Genomic DNA, 13,384 nt, shown 5'->3' with positions numbered 1-13,384 from the left:
GGCCACTCAGTACAACTCCCTCAGCATCTTTTCAGTTGGCATCACTCCAGTGTGTACAAACAATGCAATATTTATTGGGACAGAGAGAGACTGACTCTACAACCTATTGGCTAAGGTACTCAGCTGAGATGGACAGTAGCAAGTTTGTAGCATCTCTGTTTCAGTGGATAATTACTGATGTGAAATAAACACTTCCAGCAGCCAAAGCATGAGAGACTCCCAGCTCAGAGCAGGCAAGAACCTAGGGTGTAGGTCATTCTGCTGCTAGTGGAAGAATGAGCTTATTTCTCTTGTCTAAAGAGCAAGGACTTGAAGCCAATGCTCCAGTTCACCACTAAATGCTTTGACCACCAAACTGGTGGTTTTTTCAGAGCCCTGGTTTTGATCAGAATTTCTATCCTAGAGTCAAGTAATGTTTTTCTGTGCTACAAACTACATGCAGAAAATTGACAGAGAAAGATTATTCATAACTCAGCCATTCCAATTCTTGAAACATTGCATATACTGACACATCACTTGCTCTTCCCATGTGCTTAATTAACCCTGCTTGACAAGTAACACGAGCACAGAAAACAACCAAGTGAGATTGCACTGCAGGTTCATATCTTGGGTCTCTGGGGAGATACATAGAAGAAAATTTTGATTAGAAGAGAAAAATCATGAAAATATTTGTATGGACTCCTCCCTCTTTTTCTCAGCTTTAACAAACAGACAATCTTAAAATTTTGTCTTTGTATCTGTGGCACAAAGTATCCGGGCCGCTTTGGTTTTCCTTCAACAACTCTGCCTACAGTTCCTGGTCATAAAAGGCTTGTGATGTGTATCTCATACCCTTAAGATCTGATTCACTCTTCAGTGATGAGCCCTCACTCCAATTTGGAGACTTTAATAAACCCAGGAGAAGGAAAGGTATATCCATAAATTATTAACCAAAAAAAAGCAAATTCCATTCCTGCCAAACACAGCAATAAAGCACCTGTTGTTCTGCATGGACTTATAATTTGGCTCAACAAGCCTGTAAATGTATGGGAATGTTCGCCTGCTCTGGTTTAGCACAGATTTTTAACATTTTCAAGGGAACAACTTACAGTTTGTGGTAGCGGCAGGAGCATTCTAAAGAGGTTTCACTTGGAAAACCAGAAGACAGTTTTTCTTATTTACAATGCTTAATCTTTCCAGCATATGTTGAAAATAGAAAATATTTCATGGCTTGTAAAGATTCTCAGTGTTATTCTATGATAAAACCCTTTATATTTCAGTGTTACAAATGTGTAATAATTAAAATGACTTCAGAATGTCTGGATCAAAGACAATGCTGCACAATGGTGTTTGGGACAAAAATCATGGGTTAATTCTTCCTTCATCATCAAGGCAGAGCTGACAAGGTGGAGACTGTGCTCTTAACTCATACCGTTATCTTACAATATTCAGTGGTAATGCCAGTGCCCCCCTTGGGAATGATTTGGGCAGGAACTGAAGTTGTGTGTGCGGTACTGGGTGCTGTAAAATGAAATTAATACAATGGGGAAAAGGACCAATAAAAAGCCTCTAGGATCCCCTTACAAATCTAGGGATATAGAAGAACATAGAAACAGTGTGCTAACCATACCTACCAAGCCAGAACATCCACAAAACTAATTTTCCCCTTCACTAGTCCATATGTTCTTAACTATGGAAGGTATTTCCTCGGCTCAATCATTACCCTGGGTCTAAACCTGTACTTTGCTCACAAACCCAGGCTTGCCTTGCTAGCCAATCCCAAAACATACAAAGACATGTTTAATGACAGAAAGATCAACATACATGCATGTTCTTAAATTTTTCCCTCACCTCTTCCTAAGTAGAAATAATTCAAACAGAAAGGGACTAAGCAAACGCAATGTAGGTGGATCCATTTCCAAACAGGCAATATCAACTAGCTGACCCTGAAGCTGTTTCTAGATCTGTCACTTATACACTTTTTCCTGTTTCTGAAGAATGAGACTGAGAGTTGCCCACTGGTATGGACCACCTTCGAAACTGTAGCAACCAGCATTCAGAGGCTCTAGCTTTTGGCAGCAAGCCTAATATTATCTTTGTTTGCATAATTTAATATCTACATGTAAAACACATATGGATCCATATTTATTCATCCTTTGAACAGGCACCGCGATTAATGCATGAAAGGCATGAAAGATGTTCCAGATCATTAACAGCAGGAGAAAAATCAAACCAAATATTACCCATTTTTCCTACAGTGATGATAAATGGAAGAATGATTTTAAAGCTATTCTTATATTTTCTTTTGAAATAAGGTAATTGGGCTCATTACCATAAAGCCTGCAGGTAAATTATTTTCCTCTGTAAGTTGGTTTCTTTTTTTGGAAGGGAAGTGTAATCATCTAAACCCAAAGTTTCCTTTGTAGGGTCCTTGATATATGCTGTAGCAGGAAGATAGCTGAAAGACATACGAACCTAAAAGGTTACTCTGTTCTACCACTTCCTGGGAAAATATCACAGAAGTTCATTTGATTCTACAGATAATTCTGAGCATTTGGCAGTCCCTTCCTGTCTTGGTTTATAGACAACCTAAGTTTGCTGCTCTTCTGATCATAATGTAAGGTCCATCTCTTCTCCTGCAATTGGGCAGGGCTGGCTAGAGTGATGAAGCATTCTTGTGAAGATGGGATTGGGAGGTTAGAGTTATACTTGTTGTCACTGACTTATTTTTTTCTGATTATCAGGTCAATGCCCATTTGTTTACATGTGGATCTTTAAAATAGATACAAGCACTCACAACACTGAGTGGCTGACTGCTTTTTGCATCAGACTGAATACAAAAAATGTAAATAAGTGTATATAACTCACCAATCTCTCTGACATAGGTGTCTTGTCTCCATCCGGCAAATGTTGTTCCAGGGCCAGCACAATACAATTGGCTATGATTGTAGCTAAAATCATGTATTCAAATGGAGTGGAGACCAGAAGTTAAAGAAAACACGAGACCACACAAGGAGAACCTTATCCAAATCCCATTTCTACTTAAGCGGTTACATTAGTTGAGCATTCTAAGATGTCTCATCTTTTTTAAAGCTGTTTAGTCTCTTTGACTTCCTCAGTTCTTTCTGGGGTGTCTTTGGAAGAAAAGTAGGAAATTGGCTCTCTTCTTTGAGAGTTAATGACTTACACAGGATCTGAGCTGCTCAAGGAATTTGGGAGCAAGAAAGCAAAAGGTCCAAAGGGAACAAAAAGCAATTAATAATTATTGTTTTTAAATGAGATTGATAAGCTAAACTGCCCCAAAATAGATTATACAGCTGAATGACATCTGCTGAACTGTTCTTCAGAAATTCCCTGTCATTTAACTTGAGCGCATAGTGTAAATAAGCGATGGGCTAGAAAAGTTCTATTTAGAGTGTCTACGCAGGTCCAAAACATGAACTACTGCTAGATTGCAATGCCTACTCCCGGTGAGACTAAAATCGCCAGCACCCTACCGGGAAGTACGAGTGAAGACATCTCAAGGTAAAGAAGGCAAACCCGACACTAGGTACCCCCTTGCCTTTCGCCGTCGTCTCTAGCCCAGAGCCGTGCCGAGCCCCTGCACTCCCAGGGCGGAGCAGCGCCGCGGGCGGCGGCGGGGCCCCAGGGCGGCAACGAGCTCCGCTCAGCACCGCGGACAGCTCCGCTCGTTCAGCACCGCGGACGGCTCCGCTCGTTCAGCACCGCGGACGGCTCCGCTCGTTCAGCACCGCGGACAGCGTCCTGCCCCGCCCGCCCGCCCGGGCACCTCGCCCCGCAGCTCCGGCGTGGGGAAGGGCTGGTGGCTCCGCTGAATCCGCTGACTCCGCAGAGCTGTGGGTCCCCTCCCCACACTTCACGAGAAAGACGCAGGCGAGTCACCCAAGAGATGGGAGAGGGCTAGACTGCGTCTAGCCTTGCAGGAAATGCGATGCTCTGCCTGCCACCGGAGCTTTGGAGCTTGTTTATTCAGACTTGAATGCAGGGAAGGATAAATGGGTGAGGAAGGACAGCAATCCCTGTGATTTTGTAATAGGGACAGAAAGATCAATATGGGTGTGTGTTCAGGGGCACGGGAAGTGCATTCACTCTACTGGTGTATTTTTTTCCTGTTAGCCCCTCAGGAAGTGAAAACTGGGGAAGCCTGAAGGAGAGCTGGCCTCTGTGGCAATTGAAAGTGTTGCTAGGAGGCTGGGAGGAGGCCTTGCTTCTGTTAGCTGAGGATTAATAGGTGTGTGATAGCAAATGAAAAGAAAACAACGAGCTCCCGTGAAGTCACCAGTGTAATGCACTCCTGTACACACATGCACGCACACACACACACACTATATCTACTCCCTGGTAACCTCAAATAGTCTGCTTCCCTTTTCTCATGGCTTACAACCCCACTGTGACCATCACTAGAAGCAAAGCCCCCTTCTGAAGATCTCTGCAGCTCACTTGGCCCGGGAGCTGGTTCTGAGACAGAAAGCATCTGCCCCTTTCCCAATACAGCAGATGATCCTTCTCTCCACTTACTGCCTCCCTCTGCCACAGAGCTTTTCTTTTTTATTTTTCCTTTTTTTTTTTTTTAGTACAGCCTAAGCACCTAATCAAAGTGACAAGATTCATGTTGATTCTAATGGATTCAGGAGGTGATGTACTAAAAACCTAGCTGCAATGATTGTATTAATGGGATTCACAAGGTACCTTGGCTATCAACGTCCCTACTATGAATGCAGCTTTAATGCTAAGGTGTCACCATTTTTTATCCCACGTTTCTCCTTCTGTTCAGAGTGAGAAAGAAGAGTTGAAAGGCTCTAAGATGGAAATAAGACTCAGGATTCATTAGCATGACTCTCACAGAACCCTTTGCATTTGCCTTAAATTGTAGGTAATGTAAATCTGTGCAACTGTATATCTCACAGCTTAAACACACACTGAAATGCACATATGTCTTTTACACACATCCCTGGCATAGTCAAAAGCACACTCCACCATTCCCACAGAAGCAATTTCCTATGATACCCAGCTACACAGCCGTACATTATGTCGGACACACGGATCCATGTCACACACCCATTACACACACTGGATCGCACATGCACGTCTACATTAGCACCAGACACTCATCCTTAGCTGCCTCAGGGATCTCTTCCCCCCAGTCTTCCTCTCCCCCTCCCCACCGTGCCCACACACCCTCCCTGAAAGGATATGGCCATTCTGTTATTCTCTTGGCGTATTTCCGTATAACATTATCTTCACTGAAGATGAAGAGGGATCTGTTGACTGTGAAGCAGTTCTGTTTGACAGGGATGGGGTTGTAGAGAGCCATAGTCCTGGCCCTCTGAGCCATCGACTGTTTATACATCCTTTGGCCGGCTTGGGGGCCACCTTGCCGGCTGCTCCCTCTTCCAGCCCCGGCCGGCCCTCCACCTCCATAGCGGGTTGGCAGATCATCCCCAAACCGAGCCATTCTCTCAGTGCACGGAGCCGGGCGCTACAATCCAAACTGGCAGCCGAGGCGAGAGGAAGACGCATCACAGCGCGCAGCACTTCTCCCTCCGGGGGCTTCAGTTGCGGGATCGGAATTGATCGCAGTAAAATATATAGGTATATTTAAAAAAAAAAAAAAGTGTATATATATATATATCCCTTTCCCTTCCTCCACCCCTTCCTCTTCCCTGCCGCTGTGGCTGCCCGGGGGAAGAGGAAGGCTCCGGGGCTCCGCTCACCTCCCCGCACAGGTGCCGTCTCTCCGGCCCGACCTCATGGCCGGGGCGGGCGGGGTGGCCGGCAGGGCGGGCGCGGCCCCTTCCGCGCTGACCGGGGGGGCTCCGGGCTGGGAAGTGGCTGCGCTGCTGCCGTGCCCGCCGCGGGAGAGCTCCGCCGTGCCCAGCCCAGCCCAGCCCAGCCCAGCCCGGCTCCGGCTCCGGCTCCGGCTCCGGCTCCGGCCCGGCCCGGCCCCGCCGCATGTGATGCCCGGAGCCAATCGGCCGCCGCGGCTCCGCCCGCTCCAGTCACCGGCACCGGGAGGCGGGCAGGGATGGAGGGATGGAGGGAGGGAGGGAGGGATGGAGGGAGGGAGGATGGAGCCGGCCCGGCCCGGCCCGGCCGCCGCCGCCCACCCCGATAAATACGGCGGAGCCGCGGCCACTCCCCGGGGCCGCGGGGAAGGAGGGATCGAGCCCCCCCACCACCACCTCCCCCTCCGCGCAGGGCTCCGCGGGCGCGCAAAGCTCCGGCCGGGGGTGCCGCCGTCTGGGGGCGGGGGGCAACGGGGGGAACGGGCCCCCGCGCCTGCGCGCCGCTGCCCAGATGTGCATTGCCCAGCTGCTGCACCCATGGGTGCCCCCAGCCGCGGCGGGGGGCTCCGGAGCGCCCGTCCCCCCTGACTGTGCCATCAGAAGCCCCGGGGAAGGCTGGGGGCAATGGGGGGCGGGGGGTGCAGTGTGAAATGGGGGCGCAAGGAGGGGGGACTGGGGGTGCGGGGCAGTGGGGGTGCTCATTCAGATCCAGCCCCTGGGACCACGGGGCCGGCGGGCACCGCCGTGGGAGGGACAGATGCGGGGCGGGGCGGGGGGCGATGTAACCCCCGCAGCAGCACACACGGATAAGGTGGTGCAGGGATGTGTGCGCACAGGCCGGCTTGAAACAGAGCTGTGCCCTTCTGGACAACTTACTTTGTTTCTCCTTGGTTTGAATGACTCCTGCAGAGCGCTGGATACCTTTAATCCTGTATTTATGGACGAAATCCTTTAATCCTGTTTATTCCAACACCCTCTGTTGCTCCCTTCCACCGCAAGTCAGAAAGCTAACTCCTCCTTGTGACTGGAGTGCCTAACATCAACGGTCACTGCAGTAGCTGGTGAGGATATGCTTTTGCATTTAGGCTAAATCTGGGATGCAAACTATTAACTTTTAGAAGGGACCCCCCAGAGAAGTCAGGGCTGTCGACAGGGGGACATTTTCACTCCCCCCCACAGTAAGGAAACCCTGCACTCTGCTGCTAATGTGTTTTTTGCCTTAGTCATCCAAGCTGTCTCAGTTCAAAACCAACCCACCAACTAGGCAAGTCTGTAGCAATAACATCTGCTCGCTTCAGGAGACAGCAAGAGGGCTGGCAAAATCCACAAATGGCACAAATAAGGGCTGGCACTATCCAAAGGGTGACTTCCTGGAAGAAACCAGCTTCTTACCCAGGGCTTTGGTATCTGAAGGGCTTTCTCACACTGCAGCAGAGCCAGAAGATACCCTCAGAGGCAGCACTATTCCTGAGGTGAGCCAGTAGCAGCACGAACTCAAGGAGCCGTAGAGGGAAGCAGCGAGGGAGGAAGGTGCATCACATCCTGCTGCCTCGAGGGTCAGACACAGCAACAGCCACCAACCACCCTGAGAGGGACATGGCCAGCCAGCGTCTGCAAGCCCTGGGGAGCAGGTCAGCAAGAAGCAGCTCCAGTCTGTAGGTTGCCTTCCCATGCACGTGCTGGGAATGTGATAAAGGAGGACTTTCCGCCAACCTGTTTTGGATAATTTGCAGATTAAACTGAATGCTGGAGTCTTTGGGAAAAACTTTGCCTGGAGAAGGAAACTGAAGGCTTTGGGAAACGAGGCCTCGTGCTTGGGCTGCCACCAGGTTGCTTCAGCTCCCACTGGCTCAGGATCCCTGTTATGCTCAAACAGACCCTGGGCCAAGAGTAAAATCAGAGCGCTTCCTCGTGCGACTCTTCACCCCTGAGCACTGCTGAGCTGATCCACACAACTGGGTCATCAGGGAAAGTGTCTTTATTTTATAGAGGGAGAAGAAGGGTACAGGGAGCTCACAGCTCATAGGCTGAACAGGGCTGGAGAATGCTCTTTTCTCTTTAAAGTTTCCCCTAAAAACATTTGCATTTTGGTCCTCACTGCATTTTTTTTTTTAATAATGAATTTATCTTTTCATCTAAAAATCAGGTTTCCCCCAGCTGATTTATTTGGTTGTCTAAATTTTTCACTTCTCTGCTTCTGGTCACTAAATCTAATATATTCTGTGGTCTTATGTTTTACAGTGGAAAAACCTGGCTCTTTTTATCAATAGCCACTAGAAGGGGAAATGCCATTTTCAATAATCCCCCACCTCTTCTGACAGAAATCAGAATCTTGAAAAAAGAAATACATTGGTTTCCACAAATCTTCATGTCTGCATCCTCCTGTGCTTACAAGTTGGGGGGGGAAGACAGATGAACAACATGACAGCTCTGAAAAGTCAAAAAAAATTGCTGTCTTTTGCATCAGGTGGTATTGAGAATCAGGTAAAACTCTGACCCCCACATCCCCTTCTCTCTTCCCAGAGCTACCAAACCATCCTGCCTCTCCCAGGAACAAACTCCCTACAACAGCACTGCAGTGAAGTCAGCAGACGGGGTGGTGGGGGTGTTTGTGACGGCGAGAAAATGATGCGAGCATGTCATGGGGATGTTCTATTAAACCACGGTTTGCCCTTTTCTCAATCTGCATGCTCAGGGCCTTCTTTTTTTTTTTTTTTTTTTCCCACACCATAGGGAAGATCACACAGATCTTAAGCATTGAAAGCCTTAAAGACGAGAAAGAGATTGCAATTGCAAGGATTATTTAGATTTGAGAGGGGAAGCATCAGGATTTAGTTGGGCTTTTTAAGATTATGAAAAGAGCAGGGGAATTAAGAGAAAGCAAAAAATTTAGAGCACTGAAACAGGTCAGACATCTATAATCTACCATTACAGGAGGGCAAAGAGCATTTCATGGCAAATTCTAAAAATGGATTCAGTCATGAGTAACTCCTCCTCGTAAGCCCCAAAGACAGAGGTGAGCAAATCACACTGCTCTCCAGCACTGGCTGTCTTGGCTTCAGCAAGGAGCCTTCCTCCTTCCCGAGCAGCTTTGCCAGGCAAGGAAGCATTTCCCTGGACTTTCACCTCCATCCCAAGCACCAAGCCTGAGGCAGGTGACTGCGCTTAATGGAGCAGCACTTCCATCTGGAAAGGCGAAGCCTGCCTTGCTGAGACAGGGCAGACAAAATGGTACAATACTGCAGAGCTTTTGCACGTCAGATGACTGGGACACTTGGATCACGGCAAGCACCAGTGGCACTATTTATTTGCCCTGGCAAAGCAGCTCATGGGGACTCCCGGGATGGTCTGGATCCACCTCTGGGGAGGTTTCCGATGGAACCACAAAGAAGTGGACTTCCAGTTTGCTATGCTCCAGAGACATGAGCACAGGTGTCCTTTATGAGGGACAGTGGCTAAAATTTAGGGACACAATCCCAACATCCCCTTGACTGGCATCCACCACTGAGCAGGTTAGGGGAGACATGCTTGCAGAAACAACAGCAGGGAAGCAAAAGATTTCTTCCTTTAAGAGAGGAAGAGAGTCCCACTGTGCCCTGACTCCCTTGGGTCCTGGCCTACACCCTGAGCAGCTCAGAGAGAGGGTCAAGGTTTCCTGGCACACCTTGTGTCCAGGTGAGCTCAGGGGTCAGAGAACTGTAGGTAGGTTGTTATTTGCTCTCAGAATTTGCAAGACTGAGGAACAGAGCAGCCACTTCAATCCCATACATCCTAAAGCTCTGGACCCAGGCTATTGCCAAACAGAGCAGCTCCCAAGAGCATATTTCCTTTAAAAAATAAATAAACAACACAGACTGCACATCACCTTCCAGCCCACAGAAAGGTCCACAGCTCCAGGCCAAGAAAACCAGCTTACCGAGGCGTTCCTGGCCAGCAGTTTCTGCTCTCCTCACTTGCGTGCATGCATTTTGCGCCAGCTGTGCTAGGGGAAAATCCTGCTGTGATGCAGGTAGAGAAAATAGTTAAAGATCGTGCTTGAGTCTGCCAGACAATGCAGAATGGCATTATGCAAAAGACAGCAAGGGGAGGGCAATGAGAAACGTGTTCTGTTACTTTTTAATCAAGAATAAAAGGATAAAAGAGTGAACAAAGGGAAAGAGAGGCCTCATGAAGGTACAGCTCCTCTTACACACATATCGTAATCATGGTATCATCTGTAATACAAACAGTGTCCTAAACCACTGGGGCCAATTACCCTTAGCTGCTGTACAAACGCAGAGTAAGAGAGACCTTGCCCCTGAGAGCTCATCAGTTGGGCTGGGAGTATTGATGGCAGAGCCCGCAGGTTTTATCTGGCTGGCACAGCAATTTTGTCTCTGCACGAAGGGGTGCACAAACCTCCAAGCTAGCACCATCCCAAGTCCACAGCACCACACAGGTCTTCCAGCCCAAGAGATCAGATCAAGCTTAATATTTACAAGAGCTTAGTCTAAACAGTCAAAATGAAGGAAAGGGAAACTGAGGCACAGCACAGTCACCTGTGCCTCACAGCAGGTCAGGGAGGGAAATCGGGCACCATGAGTCCCAGCTCAGCACCTTCTCCCCATCATGTCTCCACCTTGAGTGAACCTCAGGAGACCAAGAGCAGTTGCACTCATTCTGTTTCTCTTGAACTTAATTCCTTTGTAGATAGACCATGACATGAAACCCAGCAGCCATTCCTTGACTGTGGGAGAAGTTAGCTGAATTAAGTCTGCTGGCATCTTTGCTTTATGTCCCAGGTAGCTGAATAACCAGGCAGTCAGCTCAGAAAGTACTTCAACAAGCAGGACCAAAGTCTATATAACAACGCACTAGAAAATTCACAGCAAGGGGTAACTACCAAATCAGAGGACACAGTGAAGCAAGGCTGTCCGCATGTGGAAGCAAGACAAGAAACCTGTCTGGTGCCCAGTGTCCCACTTACAGTGTTACTGCACCACATCTGAGCCCCAGCAACACCATAACAGTGTTTGCTCTGTGGAAAAGCAACCTGCTTGCACACACCCAGTGCTTGTGGCAGGGGAACTGAGATAAGATGATGGATAAAAGGTACTAATTCATTTTATATCAGGCTTCATATTTTTACTCTTCTTGGCATTTCTAAGATCATTTCTACACCATTGGTCTCCAAGACTGACAGGCCAGCAGGCAAAGGCAACAAGTTCACACCTTCTCTTCCATTGTTTTGGACCTCAGTTCAACTGAGGACTTGATCATCAGAGAGGGGGATCTGGTGAGCCTTAGCCTGTCTTTCAGTATGTATCTGTCTGTGGTCCAAAAATGATAAGACATCTAATCCTCTTTAAGATTCAGGTCTGTCCTCTCCTTAGGCTCTTCTGAAAATCTGCCTAGATGCTTCTCAACATCCAGATGTCAAAACAGCTTTTCAAATCTGACTTTAGACAAACTAGAGTAATAGTTTGGCTATTAGGCTCAGCTCTGCATTAGCATCACTCTTGAAATCCAAGAGCAAGGAGCATCATAAGAACTGATAGAGCACCAGGACTCTGCTGGTCCAGATCAGGAGCTAGACGAGTTGGCAAAGGGAAGTTAGAGAAGTTTGGGAATTCCATCAGTCACTTGCCCAAAGATTAATGCAAGTTGAAGACAGCCTCCTCCCAGATTCCTTTCCACATAAACCTAGCAGTGTCTGTACTTGTCCCCCGCAGACGTCTGCAGTATATTATGCAAAGCTCCCAGCATGTCAGGTGCATGTCAAATCACACTGCAAAAGGAATCACACTTTGCCTGGATTATTTTCAGCATTATTATTGAATACAGATTGATCAAGGGCCAAGAGCTTGTTGTCTTCTCAGTGAAGTGCAAGAGAAGCTATTCAGGCATAGAGAAAAATACAGAAAAATGAACATACAAGGAAATGGCTCCATGTTTACAGCTGCCAAGTTTTGGGTTGAGATGCCCAATTACAAGGTGTAGGAGGGTCCAGATTCCCAAGGGCCCAGATTCCCAAGGTCCTCTAAGGTTTTGAAGAACTTGGGGACTGAAGAACAATATTACACAAGGAAAGTAACACACTGCAAAGCTGCCTTCTTCCTCAGTTGTAGGATGGCTGTTGCTGTGAAAGTTCGTATTCTAAAACTAAGGAAGATGATGGCTTTCTTTCTAGGCACCCGCAGCTTCCATGGGTATTTCTGCACCTAACATCTGCAAAAATTTGGCACTTGTGTATGCAACATCAGTAATTAGGCACTTGTGTATGCAACGTGTCTGAGGGAGGGCATGTAGGAGGAACAGATAACCTCTACAGTATTTTCATGTACTGAAAAAAGAGCCTTTGTTCTGGAATAGCTGGAAACAGCTGTCTGGGCAAGCTTATCTCCCAGAAGGCATCACTCTGGAGCAAAGAAGCAATATGGAGTAATGACAGTATCTGAAGTGCTGCAGTTGCAATAAGTGAGAGTTCACCTTCATGCTTCAATACAGACTTAGGAAATCCTGGTGAAGCTAGAACCAGGTTAGTGGCACTCACCTTACACATCACACCCTCTTGCAGAACACTGTTCCAGGGAAATGTTCCTCCTAGTATCTTTGAATCCTTTCACCAGCACATTCCAAGTCTTCCCAGTTTCAAGATGGTTTTGGTCCTTTTAACCTAGGAAAAGGAATAGGTTTTAGTGACATGTGGTCAGATGATAGAAAACAAGGAACAGTTTCCTATGTGGGGTCTTCAGTTCATATGGCACAAAATAAAAGAGATAATGCATATGAAAAGGTGGACAGAGTTGTCCTAAAAATCAGGCAATTTGACTGAATGAGATTGCAGATACATTCAGGCACACACCAAATACCCAGGCAGAAGCAAAGCCAGTGCAGTGGTAACTTCTCCTTCTTCCCAAAACCCTGAAGTTGCAGGAGTTATTTTGGCCAACATGCAATGAGTGCTATTCTCTGCTGGCAAAGTGCTGAACCAGAGCTGGGAGACATGGGGTCCACCAAGGCTTTGCTACGAGCACTCTCAATGGTCCTGGCCATGTGGACACACCTAAGGCCTTTAAATCACTATTTCCCCCATCTTGAAACAGACATCAAGATGTCCTCTACTTACCTTTTCCCTGTTTCAGTTATTACCTCCATGATCCTGGAATGCTCTTTCCTCTGCAGTGTGCTCAGCTCAGCGAAGCTTCAAACCCACTCGGGACCTCCAATCCACCTAATACATAAATTTAAGAGACAGACTGAAGGTCTGATGAAGTGCTCAATGAGCTACAGTTAATGGGTGGATGTGCTGTTACCCTGTCTAGGACCAGATCAGGAACCATGCAGCAAGCAAGAATAATAGGAATTAAAAAAAGCAATGCACACTCCACAGCCTTCTAAGATCTGAAAGGTTAATGCACACAGAAAGGGAGAAACACAATAAAAAGCTCTGGAGCTACAGATTAACTTTCACTTCTCAGAATCTATTATTGTTATTAAGGAAGATACTGAAAGGCAGAAAAATGAGCTAGATGCCCTACTTCCACCACCTTGCACTGGGAGTTGGGGTTTTGTTTTCTTTTACGCCTTTCACTATCTTCCCCATTTTTTTTTCCAAC

The 13,384-nt window shown here is 47.4% G+C and overlaps 1 protein-coding gene across 25 annotated transcripts in view; it reads right to left on the bottom strand.

The window, feature by feature from the left end:
• The window catches only part of CACNA1B (calcium voltage-gated channel subunit alpha1 B), a 314,217-nt gene extending 308,328 nt beyond the window's left edge, over nucleotides 1-5,889 (bottom strand). For all 25 annotated transcript variants that reach the window (XM_030000172.1, XM_030000169.1, XM_030000168.1 and 22 more), the window contains exons 1-2: nucleotides 5,196-5,889; nucleotides 2,848-2,953 (exon numbers count right to left, since the gene is read on the bottom strand). In XM_030000172.1, coding sequence (XP_029856032.1) covers nucleotides 2,848-2,953; nucleotides 5,196-5,455 — 366 coding nt within the window. In that variant the 5' untranslated portion in view covers nucleotides 5,456-5,889. The remainder of the gene's footprint in view (nucleotides 1-2,847; nucleotides 2,954-5,195) is intronic.
• Nucleotides 5,890-13,384: the final 7,495 nt, after the last annotated feature.

The sequence above is a fragment of the Aquila chrysaetos genome, chromosome 24 (genome assembly GCF_900496995.4).
Source record: "Aquila chrysaetos chrysaetos chromosome 24, bAquChr1.4, whole genome shotgun sequence".
NCBI classification, from domain to species: domain Eukaryota; kingdom Metazoa; phylum Chordata; class Aves; order Accipitriformes; family Accipitridae; genus Aquila; species Aquila chrysaetos.
Note: the sequence above shows the minus strand (reverse complement) of the source record. Positions and strands in the feature narration are given on the sequence as shown.